At 38.1% G+C, this 12,575-nt stretch overlaps 1 protein-coding gene across 1 annotated transcript; it reads left to right on the plus strand.

Annotated features, from left to right (window-relative positions):
* Window positions 1-289: 289 nt before the first annotated feature.
* On the plus strand, window positions 290-2,554 carry LOC148032032 (hydroxycinnamoyltransferase-like). Its single transcript, XM_087683871.1, has 3 exons — window positions 290-492; window positions 586-952; window positions 1,559-2,554. The coding sequence occupies exons 1-3, from the start codon at window positions 290-292 to the stop codon at window positions 2,552-2,554; spliced, it is 1,566 nt and encodes a 521-aa protein (XP_087539997.1).
* Window positions 2,555-12,575: the final 10,021 nt, after the last annotated feature.

Genomic DNA, 12,575 nt, shown 5'->3' on the forward strand with positions numbered 1-12,575 from the left:
AACGTAAATTTGGTGTTTCCAGTGCTTATAAAAGGCGAGGTGGGACTAATTCGATTCACGCTTATCACCATACAGCACGCAGTACCTCATCACAGAGAGGCAATTGCAAGAAGCAACTGCAGCACACTCACGATTGCAATCAGCAACAGAAACAGAGCTAGTTTAGATATCAGAGACAGTAGATGCAGTTGGCTTACTGCTAAGGCCGGGAACGCAGCTATAATAACGATAGAGAGACGACTTGGCTTACAGCGCCTGCTATAAGTTGCTCACCAGGCAATAATTATCCATGAGGAAAGAGGAGAAGCTGCAGCAGCAGAGAATTGCAGCAGGCAGCAAGGAATGGCCGTCGTCACGCATGGTGGTGGGGTGGAGGAGTACTAGTCTGGTGAAGCCGGCGCGTGCGTCCCCTGAGGGGAAGCTCTTCTTGTCAGCCTCTGACATTCTGTGCAGGCAGATGCCTTACACGCGCAGGATACTGTTCTATCGCCTGCAACAACAAAAGGAAACACAAGAAGAAGGAAAAGAAAGAGGAGGAGGAGATGGAGAAGCTAATAATGGTGGCGATGATAGTGATGACGATAGCAGCTCATCATCATTACAGTTATCGTATGAGGCTTTCTTGTCCCGCCTCAAAGGCAGCCTCTCTCTCGTGCTGGCCCACTTCTACCCCTTCGCCGGCCGCCTCAGATATGATGATGCAGTAGATAGCGACGATGAATATACTGGCGACGATCCAGCTGGGGCCCCTGGCCGCCTCCACGTGGACTGCAACGACATGGGTGCCGAGCTTGTGGAGGTCCACGCCCGGCTGGACGGCCATGCGGATAGCTTTGAGGCGCTTCAGTTGACCAACTTCGAGATGACGCAGCCCTTGTTTGACCAGCTCGTCCCCTTGGCTCACTTCTCCGCCGACCACCACCTCCTCGTCGCACCCCTCCTCTCCATCCAGGTAGGTGAAACACACACACACTCTCTCTTGTTACCATGTACGTTTCTTCACATACTCTCTCTCTCTCTCTCTCTCTCTCTCTCAATAAAAAGAGGAATGGATTGTCACATCCATTTGGCTTGCCTTTATGGTGGTGGAATGGGAATGGGAATGGTCATGCATGGGACTCTAATTTTCGCGATTGGAGCCACATGGGTTCAAAACTTGGATTTGAGGGAACTACATTAGAGGCATCTTAGAATTGTTCCTACCATATTAAAGTCATTCGCTTTCCCCGATCAATAGGCTTCCATCTTGGAATCATTTCTACCATGTAGAGCAATTATTGTTATTACTATCACATCATATACACCTTTGAATTAAGCAAGAAGTGCTCATTTGGTCCATTGATGTGATTGATGATTAATTGATTATGCCACCTATTACCTCAATTCGTGTGCAGAGCATGTAGGTATCCTAGCACCAATATTTAAAAAATGTTTAAACTTGAGGCCTTTCAACTATCAATTCATTCAGAACTTTTTTCTAGTGCATATTGACTAAGTTAAATTACATTTACTAAAATATTTGTGTTGCTTACAACCTTTTTAAATATTTTGTGGACAGGTGACATGTTTTGATCATGGTTCAGGTGTTGCACTTGGGCTTGCACATAGCCATGTCATTGCAGATGGTAACTCCATGTGGCACTTTATGAAATCATGGGCTCAATGTGCAAGAGGTGAAACTATTTCTCTCTTGCCAACACATACAAGGTCACTTCTCAAGGTCCAAACACCATCAATAGAGAAGGCAATGTTCAAAGTTGAGAATATTGATGAGCACAACAATATGAAGCAAATAGGAAAACATCTAAGTAGGGTTGAAAAAGTATTTTCCTATACCAAAGATATGGTGGGGCTACTCAAAAAAATGGTGCATGGAAAATTTAGCTCATATGAGCTTGTTTGTGCCCATATATGGAAATGCACCACAAAGGCAAGAGGCACTTTATCAAACAAAAAGATAGGCTTTCTAAGTGTTGTCAACATGAGAAGTAGGATGGAACCAATGCTTCCACAAAGCTTCTTTGGTAATGCATTGATGTGGACCATAGCAACTTGCACAATTGGAGAACTTTTAAATGAAGACCTTCGTATGACAGCTATGCGCATTCGTGCTTCCATATCTTGTTGCACCAGCTCAACTTATTGGGGTTTTCTACATTGGCTAGAGGTGTCTCAGCACAATGAAGACATTTTCTTCTCTACATGTACACTCAATACAGCTCGGATGCGTGTATCTAGCTCACCAAAATTTCCCATCTTTGATATAGATTTTGGGTGGGGTAAGCCGCTCGCTGCTCGATGTGCATCTATTCATGAAGCTAGCAATGTAGCTTTCTTCCCAAGTAGTGAAGGTGTTGGGAGTATTGATGCATGCATAGCACTTCCTCAACACACCATGGAACGATTTGAGCTTGAGAACTCTGTCGTTTTTAAGGAGGCTACCAATCGATTTCTTGCCAACTCAAATACTCATTATAACTACCATTTTAAGAGTATCAAATCAGGTGTTAAAAACATGGTGCAAGCTCATAAGCTAGCTCTAGCTGCATCTTAGTGGATCTCCACTATCTCAATCTTCTCAAAGCTATTGATAATAGGTTCAATTTATTGGGTTGTTTCAAGTGAACAAGCAATGAACTCAGGATTGCTTCTACATTCGCCTAAACAAACCAATTTCAATTTGTGGATTATATAGCAATGTTTGGGTCCTTTTTTGTTGTACCTATGACATGTCTTTCAATTAAGGAGAATCCCTTGATGTTTTGACTAATTTGAAGAGTTAGTTAGAATTTCTTTTTTCTCAGAAATATTTCTATTGCTCCAAGAATTCCAATTTGGTGGATATGATATAGTATCTTGTCATCCCAATGGAAAGAGTTATATCAACTTGTTAGTATTGCCCTTTAGAGCATATGCTTATATAATGGTGCAAGTCCTAAAAATTTACCCTTTGTTAACTTCAGTTAAGTGGCCCACTTAGCTTTGAAATGTTTGGATATCTTGCTTCTTGAGAATGAAGAGTTTATTTTTAGAAAATTAAAGAAAAAGAGTACACACACACACACACACAAAGAAAGGGCAACGCTCTTGTGCACGATAGTGCACCCTTGTTTTAGAAAGTAAATTGTTTTTGTCTAGTCTTTAACTAGAAAATAGCAATCTATTATGTAGTAGCTAGAGAGCATGGAAGTTGTTATGCTACAAATTATAATCAAATTACTACCTTGATATTGATTAATTTTAAAAGGATATTTTCTCTTTTGGGGCTAAGATTATGGCCAACTACGTGAGCTAAACTACATGCACAATTTTGTTATGTTTCCTACTAAATGGTCACATGATCTCTTTAAAATCCAAAAAGTTCTTGTATATCACTACACTTGAACAAGTTTGCACTCTATAGATAGTTAGACTACAAACTTTGTACACTGTTCCATTCCATACTTTGGAACTTTGTGTGCCAACTTTTACTAATTTGCAACCTGACGGAATAGCCTATCATGCGAATCAATTGATTAGCCTAGTAAAAACTCTGAAACTACAAAATAATCGAGTTATAGTTTAACTCAAAAGGGAAAAAAAAAGCAAAGAGCATACATCCAAGTAAAGGTAAAAATTTGTGTAAAGATATTTGCCAATAGCTCTATTGCATAAAAGGTTAAGGCATGACGAAGGTGCTAAGTAAGGATTTGGTACTATGGAACAATTGAAATTCATGTAGAGCCATGAGTTCAAGACACAATTCTCGTGCATTTTTGCTTCTAGAGTTGTTTAGGATCCTATAATGGAGGATGATGTGCTTTTCTTATAATGGAATTAATCTATTTTCTCTCTCAATATTTCATCACTCTCTCTATATAAAAGTCATTATAAGGAAAGTCCCTATGTATTTCTAGCTCTTATAGTAGTTATGACATGCCACTAGTAAACAAGCCGATGTACTCCGCATTTTATAAATAGTGATTACCATAAGTTCAAGATGGTCTTAATTCTTTAATATATCCCACATTCATAACAAAACACTTAAGACAATGATGTAACTCATACATTAATTAGAGATTTTGATAGTTGCTAATTTAGAGCCATTTTTATGACATTTTTCATGTAACCTAGATGGTTTTACTTATATAAAAGTAATATAATTTACAAAACTAATAAAAAAATTAATCAAATTGTTGGATTTGATGATGCAAAGGAGTAAGCTAGATTAGGTTGAGATATTTTTCATCTAAATTTTTAACAAACAATAAGTTAAATGTGTTGATGATAGTTGAAAGATTAGAAATTTTATAGAAAGTGGTGGCAATTTAGAGTTTGGGGATGGTTTGAAGTGTTTGTGGGAAGAATTTAGCATGTATGCATGCAACTTGTGCAAAAGAACCTTCAACGAGGTTAGAAATGGGTTTGTGATGTGGAAAGGCATTAAATTGGAACATTAATGAAAGTTAAAGTTGAAGTAAGGCTTTTATATCACAATCCATCTTCAATTTGAATGATGAAATAATTGGAATTAGGATACTAGTAGCTTCAGTTCAAATTGGAGAGCTAGTTAGTAAGACTTAGGATCTTTTAATTGACATATGTGGAAATACTAAGCTTGGAGCACATGTAGTAACGGTACCATTTATATGGCTAATTTAGGGTTCATAAGACTTTATTAGTTCACCCTTCATCCTTAATTAATACAATGACCTTACATATAGTCATTTTTCCTACGTATGTGGGGGGACTTTTAGGGGACTATCAGCTTTCATTTTTACTACTTCGGAGAGATCTTGGAAACAATAGCAATGATATCCTACTATTCATTGAATTTTTGTATACTTTACAATGGAACGACCTGAACAATCGATTTAGCTTCTTAACTATGAGAGCACTACAAGTCATACAATTAAAAGCACAAGAGTGGAACCATCAATACTTGCTGCTATATTGGTCAATCTCATAATTAAAGTTAAGGCTAGATAATTTTGCATGCTATATTGCAATAATAAAAATATATTCATATTTTACATTGAATAAAAGGTAAAATAGCTAGATAGGATGTAGTGTTCATTATGGTTATTCAATGTCGAGATGAAACAAAGCTTCAAATTAACCACCACCACTGCACTTTTGGCAATATTCTTTCATGCCTCTCTTGTACTAGTTGATTGATATTCAGATACCATTGAAGTGATTTTTGAAACCAAGTCAACCTCATGGAAAACACTTTGAAATCCTTTATTGATCCTCTCCTTAGAAGCATCAACAAAACACACTCATACACCTTAGTCTAGCTAGGTAGTGAAGAATCATTGTTAGTAATCTTGCACTTTAGGTTCTTCTATGGAGGTGCTTCCTTTGTCTTTATTGGGTGTGGGTCTTTGTGTTTGTGGGTGGCTTGTGTTCTTGTGTTCATGAAGTTGGAAATCATTGTCACTAATATTTCACTTTAGTTTCTTCTATTGAGGTACTTCCTTTGTCTTTATCTTGTATTTGGGTGTGGGTCTTTGTGTTTGTGGGTGGCTTGCGTTCTTGTGTTTGTGAACCTGGAATTCATGCCTTGCCTTAGTGTGAGAGCTTTCAACACGCACGCACGCACGCACGCTCGCGCGCGCGCGCGCGCACACACACACACACACACACATGCAAAATACATATGGTTAGAGGCCATTTAGGAAGGGTTACGCAACATACCCATGTTAAATAAACATCTTCTCCAATGCATACCTACATTAAAGTAGAAACTTTTTCACAAGATTAATTCACAACATCTTAAGAAGGCTTCACAACATGAATTTGCATGATTGCTAATACAACTTGAGCTACCTATAATGGAAAGTGTAAATAGCATAGAGTGGTTGTTGGAATCTTAAGGGTAATGGTACATTTCATAGAGTCTAGAGCATACTCACATATTTTGCCAACTAGACATTTGAAATTATGTGTGCCCTTGACATAGTTGAGTTTTAGGACTTTCATAAAAATCAAAGCTAAAGACCCTTTAGTTGTATATCATGTTGATGACCTATTATGTCAAGGGGATTAATTATCAATATGTAAGTCTTTTTAATGGCCATGATGAGAGGTGAATGGTAGGACATTGGACAACACTCTTGTTGATTCAAGTACTCAACCCTACCAGTGATCACTATCTCTCACCTAGTAGGCTCATGCTCTACCTCCAAAAAGACCAAGGTTCTCTTTCTCTCTCTATTCAAAGAAACCACGGATGATTCAAGTTGCAATAGAGCTATTTAATTATCTTCTCACATTGTAGTTTGAAGCTTGAAAGTATAGGTATGATCATGATTTGAGTTGGTTCACTTACTATGCAAGATGAAGAGAACATTGATGGAAGTTTTCAATGTTTTTCTGAGAAGTTACTGGTGTTAGCATACACATCGGTATATTTTTCTAAGAAGTTAGTGTTGTTAGAATACACAACAATATGTGTCTAGAAACAAGCACTAGTATGATTGCATATACTTACACATACCAACATATATACTAACGATTATTCCAACACAAGTAAAATTTTTCTTAATGTAAATTCCAACATATATAAAAGCGCAACGGACTTACATTCAAGCTTGACGGATCTATGTAAGGTGACTCCATGTGGTGGAACCACGAGTCAATCCAAGGTATGCATTGAGGTGTCAGGTGTAACTATAGCTTTGAGAAAGTTAGTAAGGGTACATTTTCATGGCTCCCAAAGATACACCTCTCAAGATTGTAAGAGTTGATCTCTATGTCATGACAATTCCAAAAGGAAGAGTCAAAGGCACCATTGACTTAGGAAGTGTTCCAAACATCATATGGAAGTCCTACTATGTCAAGGAGATTACTTATCACTATGTAACTCTATCACATGGGTTCAACAAAAGGGATTTTTGAATCCCCTATTTATACACATGTTGTTGGCCTCAATGAGAGGTCAATGGTGGGACATGGGACAACACTTCTATTGATTCAAGTACTCAACTCTACCAATGATCAAGTATCTCTCACTTAATTGGCTCATGGTCTTGCTCCAAAAAAACTAAGCTTCTCTTTCTCTCTCTATCTTAAGAAAGCAAATAAATCATGGATGATTCAAGTTTTAGTAGAGTTATTTACTTATATTTTCACATTGTAGTCCGAAGCTCAAAAGTATAGGTATGCTCAGGATTTGATTTGGTACACTCACTATGTGAGATGAAGATAATTTAGATGGAATTTTTGAAGGTTTTTCTGAGAAATTAGTGGTGTTAGCATACACATTGGTGTATGGCTCAAAAGAAGCACTAGTATGATTGCCTATACTTCCACATGCCAATGCATATACTGATGATTATTCCAACACAATTATAAAAGTTTCTTGATGCAAGTTCCAACACATAAGAACTCGATGGAATTACCTTCAAGATCAATGGTCCTATCTAAGGGGACTCCATGTGGTGGAACCATTGCTTAGTTCATGGTATGATTTGAGGTGTTAGGTATAGATGTAGCTCTAAAATTTTTAGTAAGGGTGCATTATCATGGCTCCCCAAGATACCTCCTTAGGGCTATAATGAGTAATCTATATGTTGTTACAACTGCAAAAGGAAGAGTCCGAGGCACCATTTACTTGGGAAATGTTCCAAATTTGGCAGTGAAAGCACTCTCTAATCTCATAGTACATCAAAAACCTACATGTATGTTGCTCTCTAGTCTTTGGCTCAAGCTAGTAAAATTAGTATAATTGGTCCTCTTGGGGAAGCAACATTTTATCGTGACCACTCTATATCCATAAACTAATGTGGCATGTCCTAAGCTAACCAATGGTACATTGCACACCCTATAGTGCTATTGGCCTAGATGGCCATATAGTGATCAATATGTCATAGGTTGCTTCCTGTCAGCTATGTGTGTTGGCGTAAGCAACTTGTCAATCTTGTACCTAGTCATCTTGGTAGTGTGTATATCCTTGTCCATCATTTTTATTCTATGTGCATGTGCAACACACACATAGCTATATTGGAGAAAGTTTATCAAATAGTATTATGTAGATTCTTGAAGACATGCCAAAGCAAAATTTTGCTACCTTACTCTACGACCATACATATCACAAATGTCCTCGACAAGCCTAAGGAAAAGGGCCTTGGGGATAAGTTTATTGAAGGTATTTTGTGTCTTTTTGATTTCCCTAAGTGCAATTATCTACTACCTAACCACCCTTATCATAGACTTTTGAGCCCCCTCTTTTGCAGAATTGGCAAATGCATGGGAAAATGCCCCTTGTTTGCCCTTTTCAAAGTTTCCAACTCTCTAGGAATTGCCCTCAAAAGTCAAAATACTAGAGATTGGATCCTCTGTGCTCGTCTCGTAGGTTCCCTTGGTGTATTTAGCACCTAGCCTTGAATTGCATCTTGTGAGTGTTGAGTGTCTCCTAGTTTCTTTGGTGTCTCTCACTCCTAGCCTTCCTAAGGACTTTCCCCTTGGCTAGCATGTTCTTAATTGATAGGTACCCCATCTCCCATTTTTTTGTTAGGATTCTTCCCTCTTATCAAGGCTTTCATGCTTAGCATTAACTAGTGGTTGATTTCTCTATTCTTGATTTTCCCTCTGGCCTTGTGTGCCCTAAGCTTTTATATCAACTTGCCCCTATGGAAATTTATGTGTAGTGTGTTTGATTCTTGCCATTGAGTCTATACCATGTGTCTACAATAGCGCAATTTAGACACTTGACATGTTAACTATTGAAATCTTGAAAAATAAATGCACTATAGAACCCAGACCCTACAATGCACAAGGGTAGCATTATATAGTCTAGGAATGTGTACCTACATACAGTAGCATCTGGGTGGGTAGAAAGAAACACAATATATTAAAACAAGGTTTTTAGTATTTATGTGATATTTGCATGATCTCTATACATGAAAGGAAATTGAGGTGATCTTCAAGGTGAGACAATGAATATTATTTGCCACTCATGGTATCTACAAAAGATAACCAAAAATTCCAACTTAAACATTCTATACAAAGGAAAATGTAATCAAATCCTCTATTGAGAGCATATTATGAATTCTAATCGATCTAGTTCCTCTCATCTAAGTTTGCCGTCCATATATAGCTTGGATGTGCTAAAATATCCAATATAGGTTAGGCTACCATGGTCCTCTATGATCAAGAGTGACGGTCTTTAATCTCCATAGTAGTTGCTTCCTCCACATGTTGAGCACATGTCCCCTTACCTAGAAGAAGGCCCATCACAATGAGCTTCATACTAATACTTTCTCTCATTTTTTAGCTCCATAATCCCTAAGAATGCCAATGCATGACCTAGAGAGGGTGTAGTAAGAATTTATGTACCACAATGGTTGACAAAACCTACTTTGCTACTACCACCTTCCCTACTAGAGAGAGAGAGTTTTCATCACTACTACAAAGGTCCTAAAATTCTCCTCATCTCCATCTAGGTAAATATTTGTGCCATCTAAAAATTCTACGTTTGAAATATCCTCAAAATCTAGGATAGGAAGTCTGATGCCTCAAATAATTGTAGCTCTATCCCACACAACGAGCGCATGGCTTTGTAACATATGAGAAACGAAGAGGTGCAAACTAAACTCTAAATGTTGAATCTAGCACATCACCCTTTCAACACTCTGATCTGAAAGCATGCATGGAGGGATTTCCATAATGGCCAAATGCCTTGTCATGCATAGTAGGGTCCATGACTAGGAAATTCCTCGATGAGTTGCTTCATTTGGCTAATGCATGACCTAAACAAGGCCTAGTAAGAAGTTATTGTAAGACATAGTGGCTAACAAAACCAAATTTGCTACTATCACCCTCCTTGCTAGACATAGTCTTAAGGTTTTCCAATACAATAGCTTATGGCTTGTGTTGAGTAGTAGGGGTGCCAACTACTACTCTAAAGAAATATTATGCTTACATGACAGCCTAAGTATCTCATTGAAGTGCCCTAAAGGACCCAAGTGAAATCCTCATGTGGCTTCCAATCTAGTTACTAAGTGTCACAAACCCAAAATCCATAGGATTTGTGCCGATCAATAAAAGCTTCTAAACCTCTATAAAATATCTCCATCATAGCTACAAAGGTCCCAAAAATCTCATCATCCCCATCTAGGTAAATAGCTACATCATCGACAAATTCTACATCCAACAACTCCTCAAACTCTAGGTTGGGAAGTTTGATGCCTTGGATACTTGTAGCACAAAAAGGAGCTCATGGCCTTTCCAACAAATAAGAAAAGAAGAGGGGAAAGGTGACATTCTCGTCTGAGTGACCTCTAAATGGTGAATCTAGCTCATCACAACACAACAAGATTTGGACTTCAAGATGCACATAAAGACATTCTTGCAATGGTGAAATGCAATGTAACATGCAGTAGAGTTTGACTCCAAAATGTGGGAATGGAAAGGGATGAAGTTCATCTTTTCTACATGCACGAAATTGACCTAAAAATGCATCAATGCTTGCCTCAAACATTGGATGACACAACCATTAGACATAGAGGATGGTAGAAATTTGATAACAATGAGTTGAATAAAATATATATGTTGATCTCACACACATGTAAATCCACATCATGCCAAGGACACATGTCCATGGATGCAAGAATTACGGAGTGAAATTTGCCACATGTCATCATTTTGTGTTACCGTGTGTGCACATATCCAAAATTCATGGCCAACTGTTTGCCATGTGGCAAGCATGCCATGTTTTTCGAGATACCATTTAACTTATGACTTTATGCTCACATGGTACATGCTATATATTCACACCATCTTGGGTCAAATTACAAGTATAGCATCAAATTACAATAGTCATGCTCCCTAGAGCTGCAATTGAGCCCACCAACTCTGCCAAAAGGAATATGGCCTAATGATTCAACAAAGTTAGAAACTAGCACCAAACCAAGTTGGAAAGCACTAGAGAGGAGACCATTCTCTTCAATTTGAGAGCAACTACAACTACTAAAGAGCTTTATCCTCAAGCCAATCAACTATGAGTAAGGACCTCCTTCAAGTGCATTTCCTATCTAACTCTTGCTTCATCAACAACACCATTATGAGGAACTAATATGATTATCTTCTAATTAAGTAATACCTAAGCACAAGCACTCAGGTAATACTTACACCAAAACCTATGCACAGTTTGGGTCCTCAAGTAAGGAACAACACTTTAGTGTTCACTTGGAGTTTGACTTGTCTTCCAAACCAACAAAATGTGTCATGTGCATGACAAGAAGTCTAGCACTTTCCCCTAAGGAGAGATAGCACAAGAAGTTTTCCACTTGGAGGTACTAAAGGCTCCAAGGATTAATGCATCATTAGCTTCTCTTTAAAATTTTTCCACCCTCAACTCAATACTTCTACCCTTTGACTCACCAACAATAGAAACCCTTGAAAGCTTCAACAACTAGCTCATCTACCACCACCCCAACCACAATAACAAGAAGCTTCTCCCATCAACAACCTAAAGGACTCCTAAGGACAACACACAATAGTCTCTAGCTCCACATCTTTAGTGTAAGTTGAAGCATGCCACCTACAATTGAGAGTTCCATGGGACTAACACTCAACTAGGAGAGGAATAATGTTAACCACAAGAAGTAAGGAGCTTAGAGGAACATATTTTTTGGATCAGATTGTGCTAGGAAAAATCAAGGATTAGTTGTTGTAATGTACACAAGGTGGTTGCACAATTAAATCGCAAAGTGATCACACCATTTGCATTAATTTTTCATGTAAATCCGCAAGCAAGGCTTGATCTCATGCAATTTTTAAAATTAGTGTAATCTCCCAAGATTGAAATCGAAGAGGTTCTATCCATAGAAAAAATTATACAATAAGAGATGACTAGTAAATTGGGTCATTGGGCCACTAAATGGGTTGGATGCCCAAGGGGAATGGGGAAAGGCTAACCCTAGAAATTGCGTGTAAAGTGGATGAGAAGGAATAGAAAAAGCTATTCATGTGTGTGAAAACTTCTTGTACTTGCTGTCTTGCTTCTTGTCATTGTGAGAGAGATAGAGTTAAGGGAGAGGTGGAGATTGAGGGAAAGAGAGTGTGAGTGTAAGTGTGAGGGATCAAGAGGATGAAGCCTCCTTACTCCTCTCTATCACTCTCTCATGCCGTATCCATGCTTCTTTCTTGCATGACAAAGGCTATAGAGGGTTGGGGAATGGAGTACATCATGAATCATGGAGTGTGCAAGGAGAATCCTTCATGGGATTAAAGGAAGGCCATGCTAATTACAAACAAATGACTATATTTGTTGGAGAGAGACCATGTGAGAGATAATCATCAATAATGTGGTTGAAGCTTTTGAAATAATAAGAGTATGTCAAAATGTCCCAAATACATTGAGTGATGATGCCCTCAACAAGAGATAAACTATTAAGAACATCCATAAGAACCTCTTTTAAAGAAATAAGGTATGATGCTCAATGTTTAGGTTCTCTCAAAATTCCAACTAGATGCTTAGGGTTTTAAGAATGCCTTTAGAAGCTCTATCTACTAGCCCTCACCTTGGCCTTTAGAATCATCGAAAAAGTTCTTTTAAAAGAGATACTTTTAGGGAGTGCAACAATTTT

Source organism: Lygodium microphyllum, chromosome 8, assembly GCF_053477565.2.
Source record: "Lygodium microphyllum isolate KBCC chromosome 8, Lygodium_microphyllum_v1.1.10, whole genome shotgun sequence".
Classification (NCBI taxonomy): domain Eukaryota; kingdom Viridiplantae; phylum Streptophyta; class Polypodiopsida; order Schizaeales; family Lygodiaceae; genus Lygodium; species Lygodium microphyllum.

What these genes read in the sequence shown, in the direction of transcription:
- LOC148032032 (XM_087683871.1), top strand. Translation starts at nt 290, where the DNA reads ATGAGGAAAGAGGAGAAGCTGCAGCAGCAGAGAATTGCAGCAGGCAGC. An exon ending in AGGATACTGTTCTATCGCCT is followed by an intron (nt 493 to 585) that starts GCAACAACAAAA and finishes TGATGACGATAG; the next exon opens with CAGCTCATCATCATTACAGT. An exon ending in CACCCCTCCTCTCCATCCAG is followed by an intron (nt 953 to 1,558) that starts GTAGGTGAAACA and finishes TTTTGTGGACAG; the next exon opens with GTGACATGTTTTGATCATGG.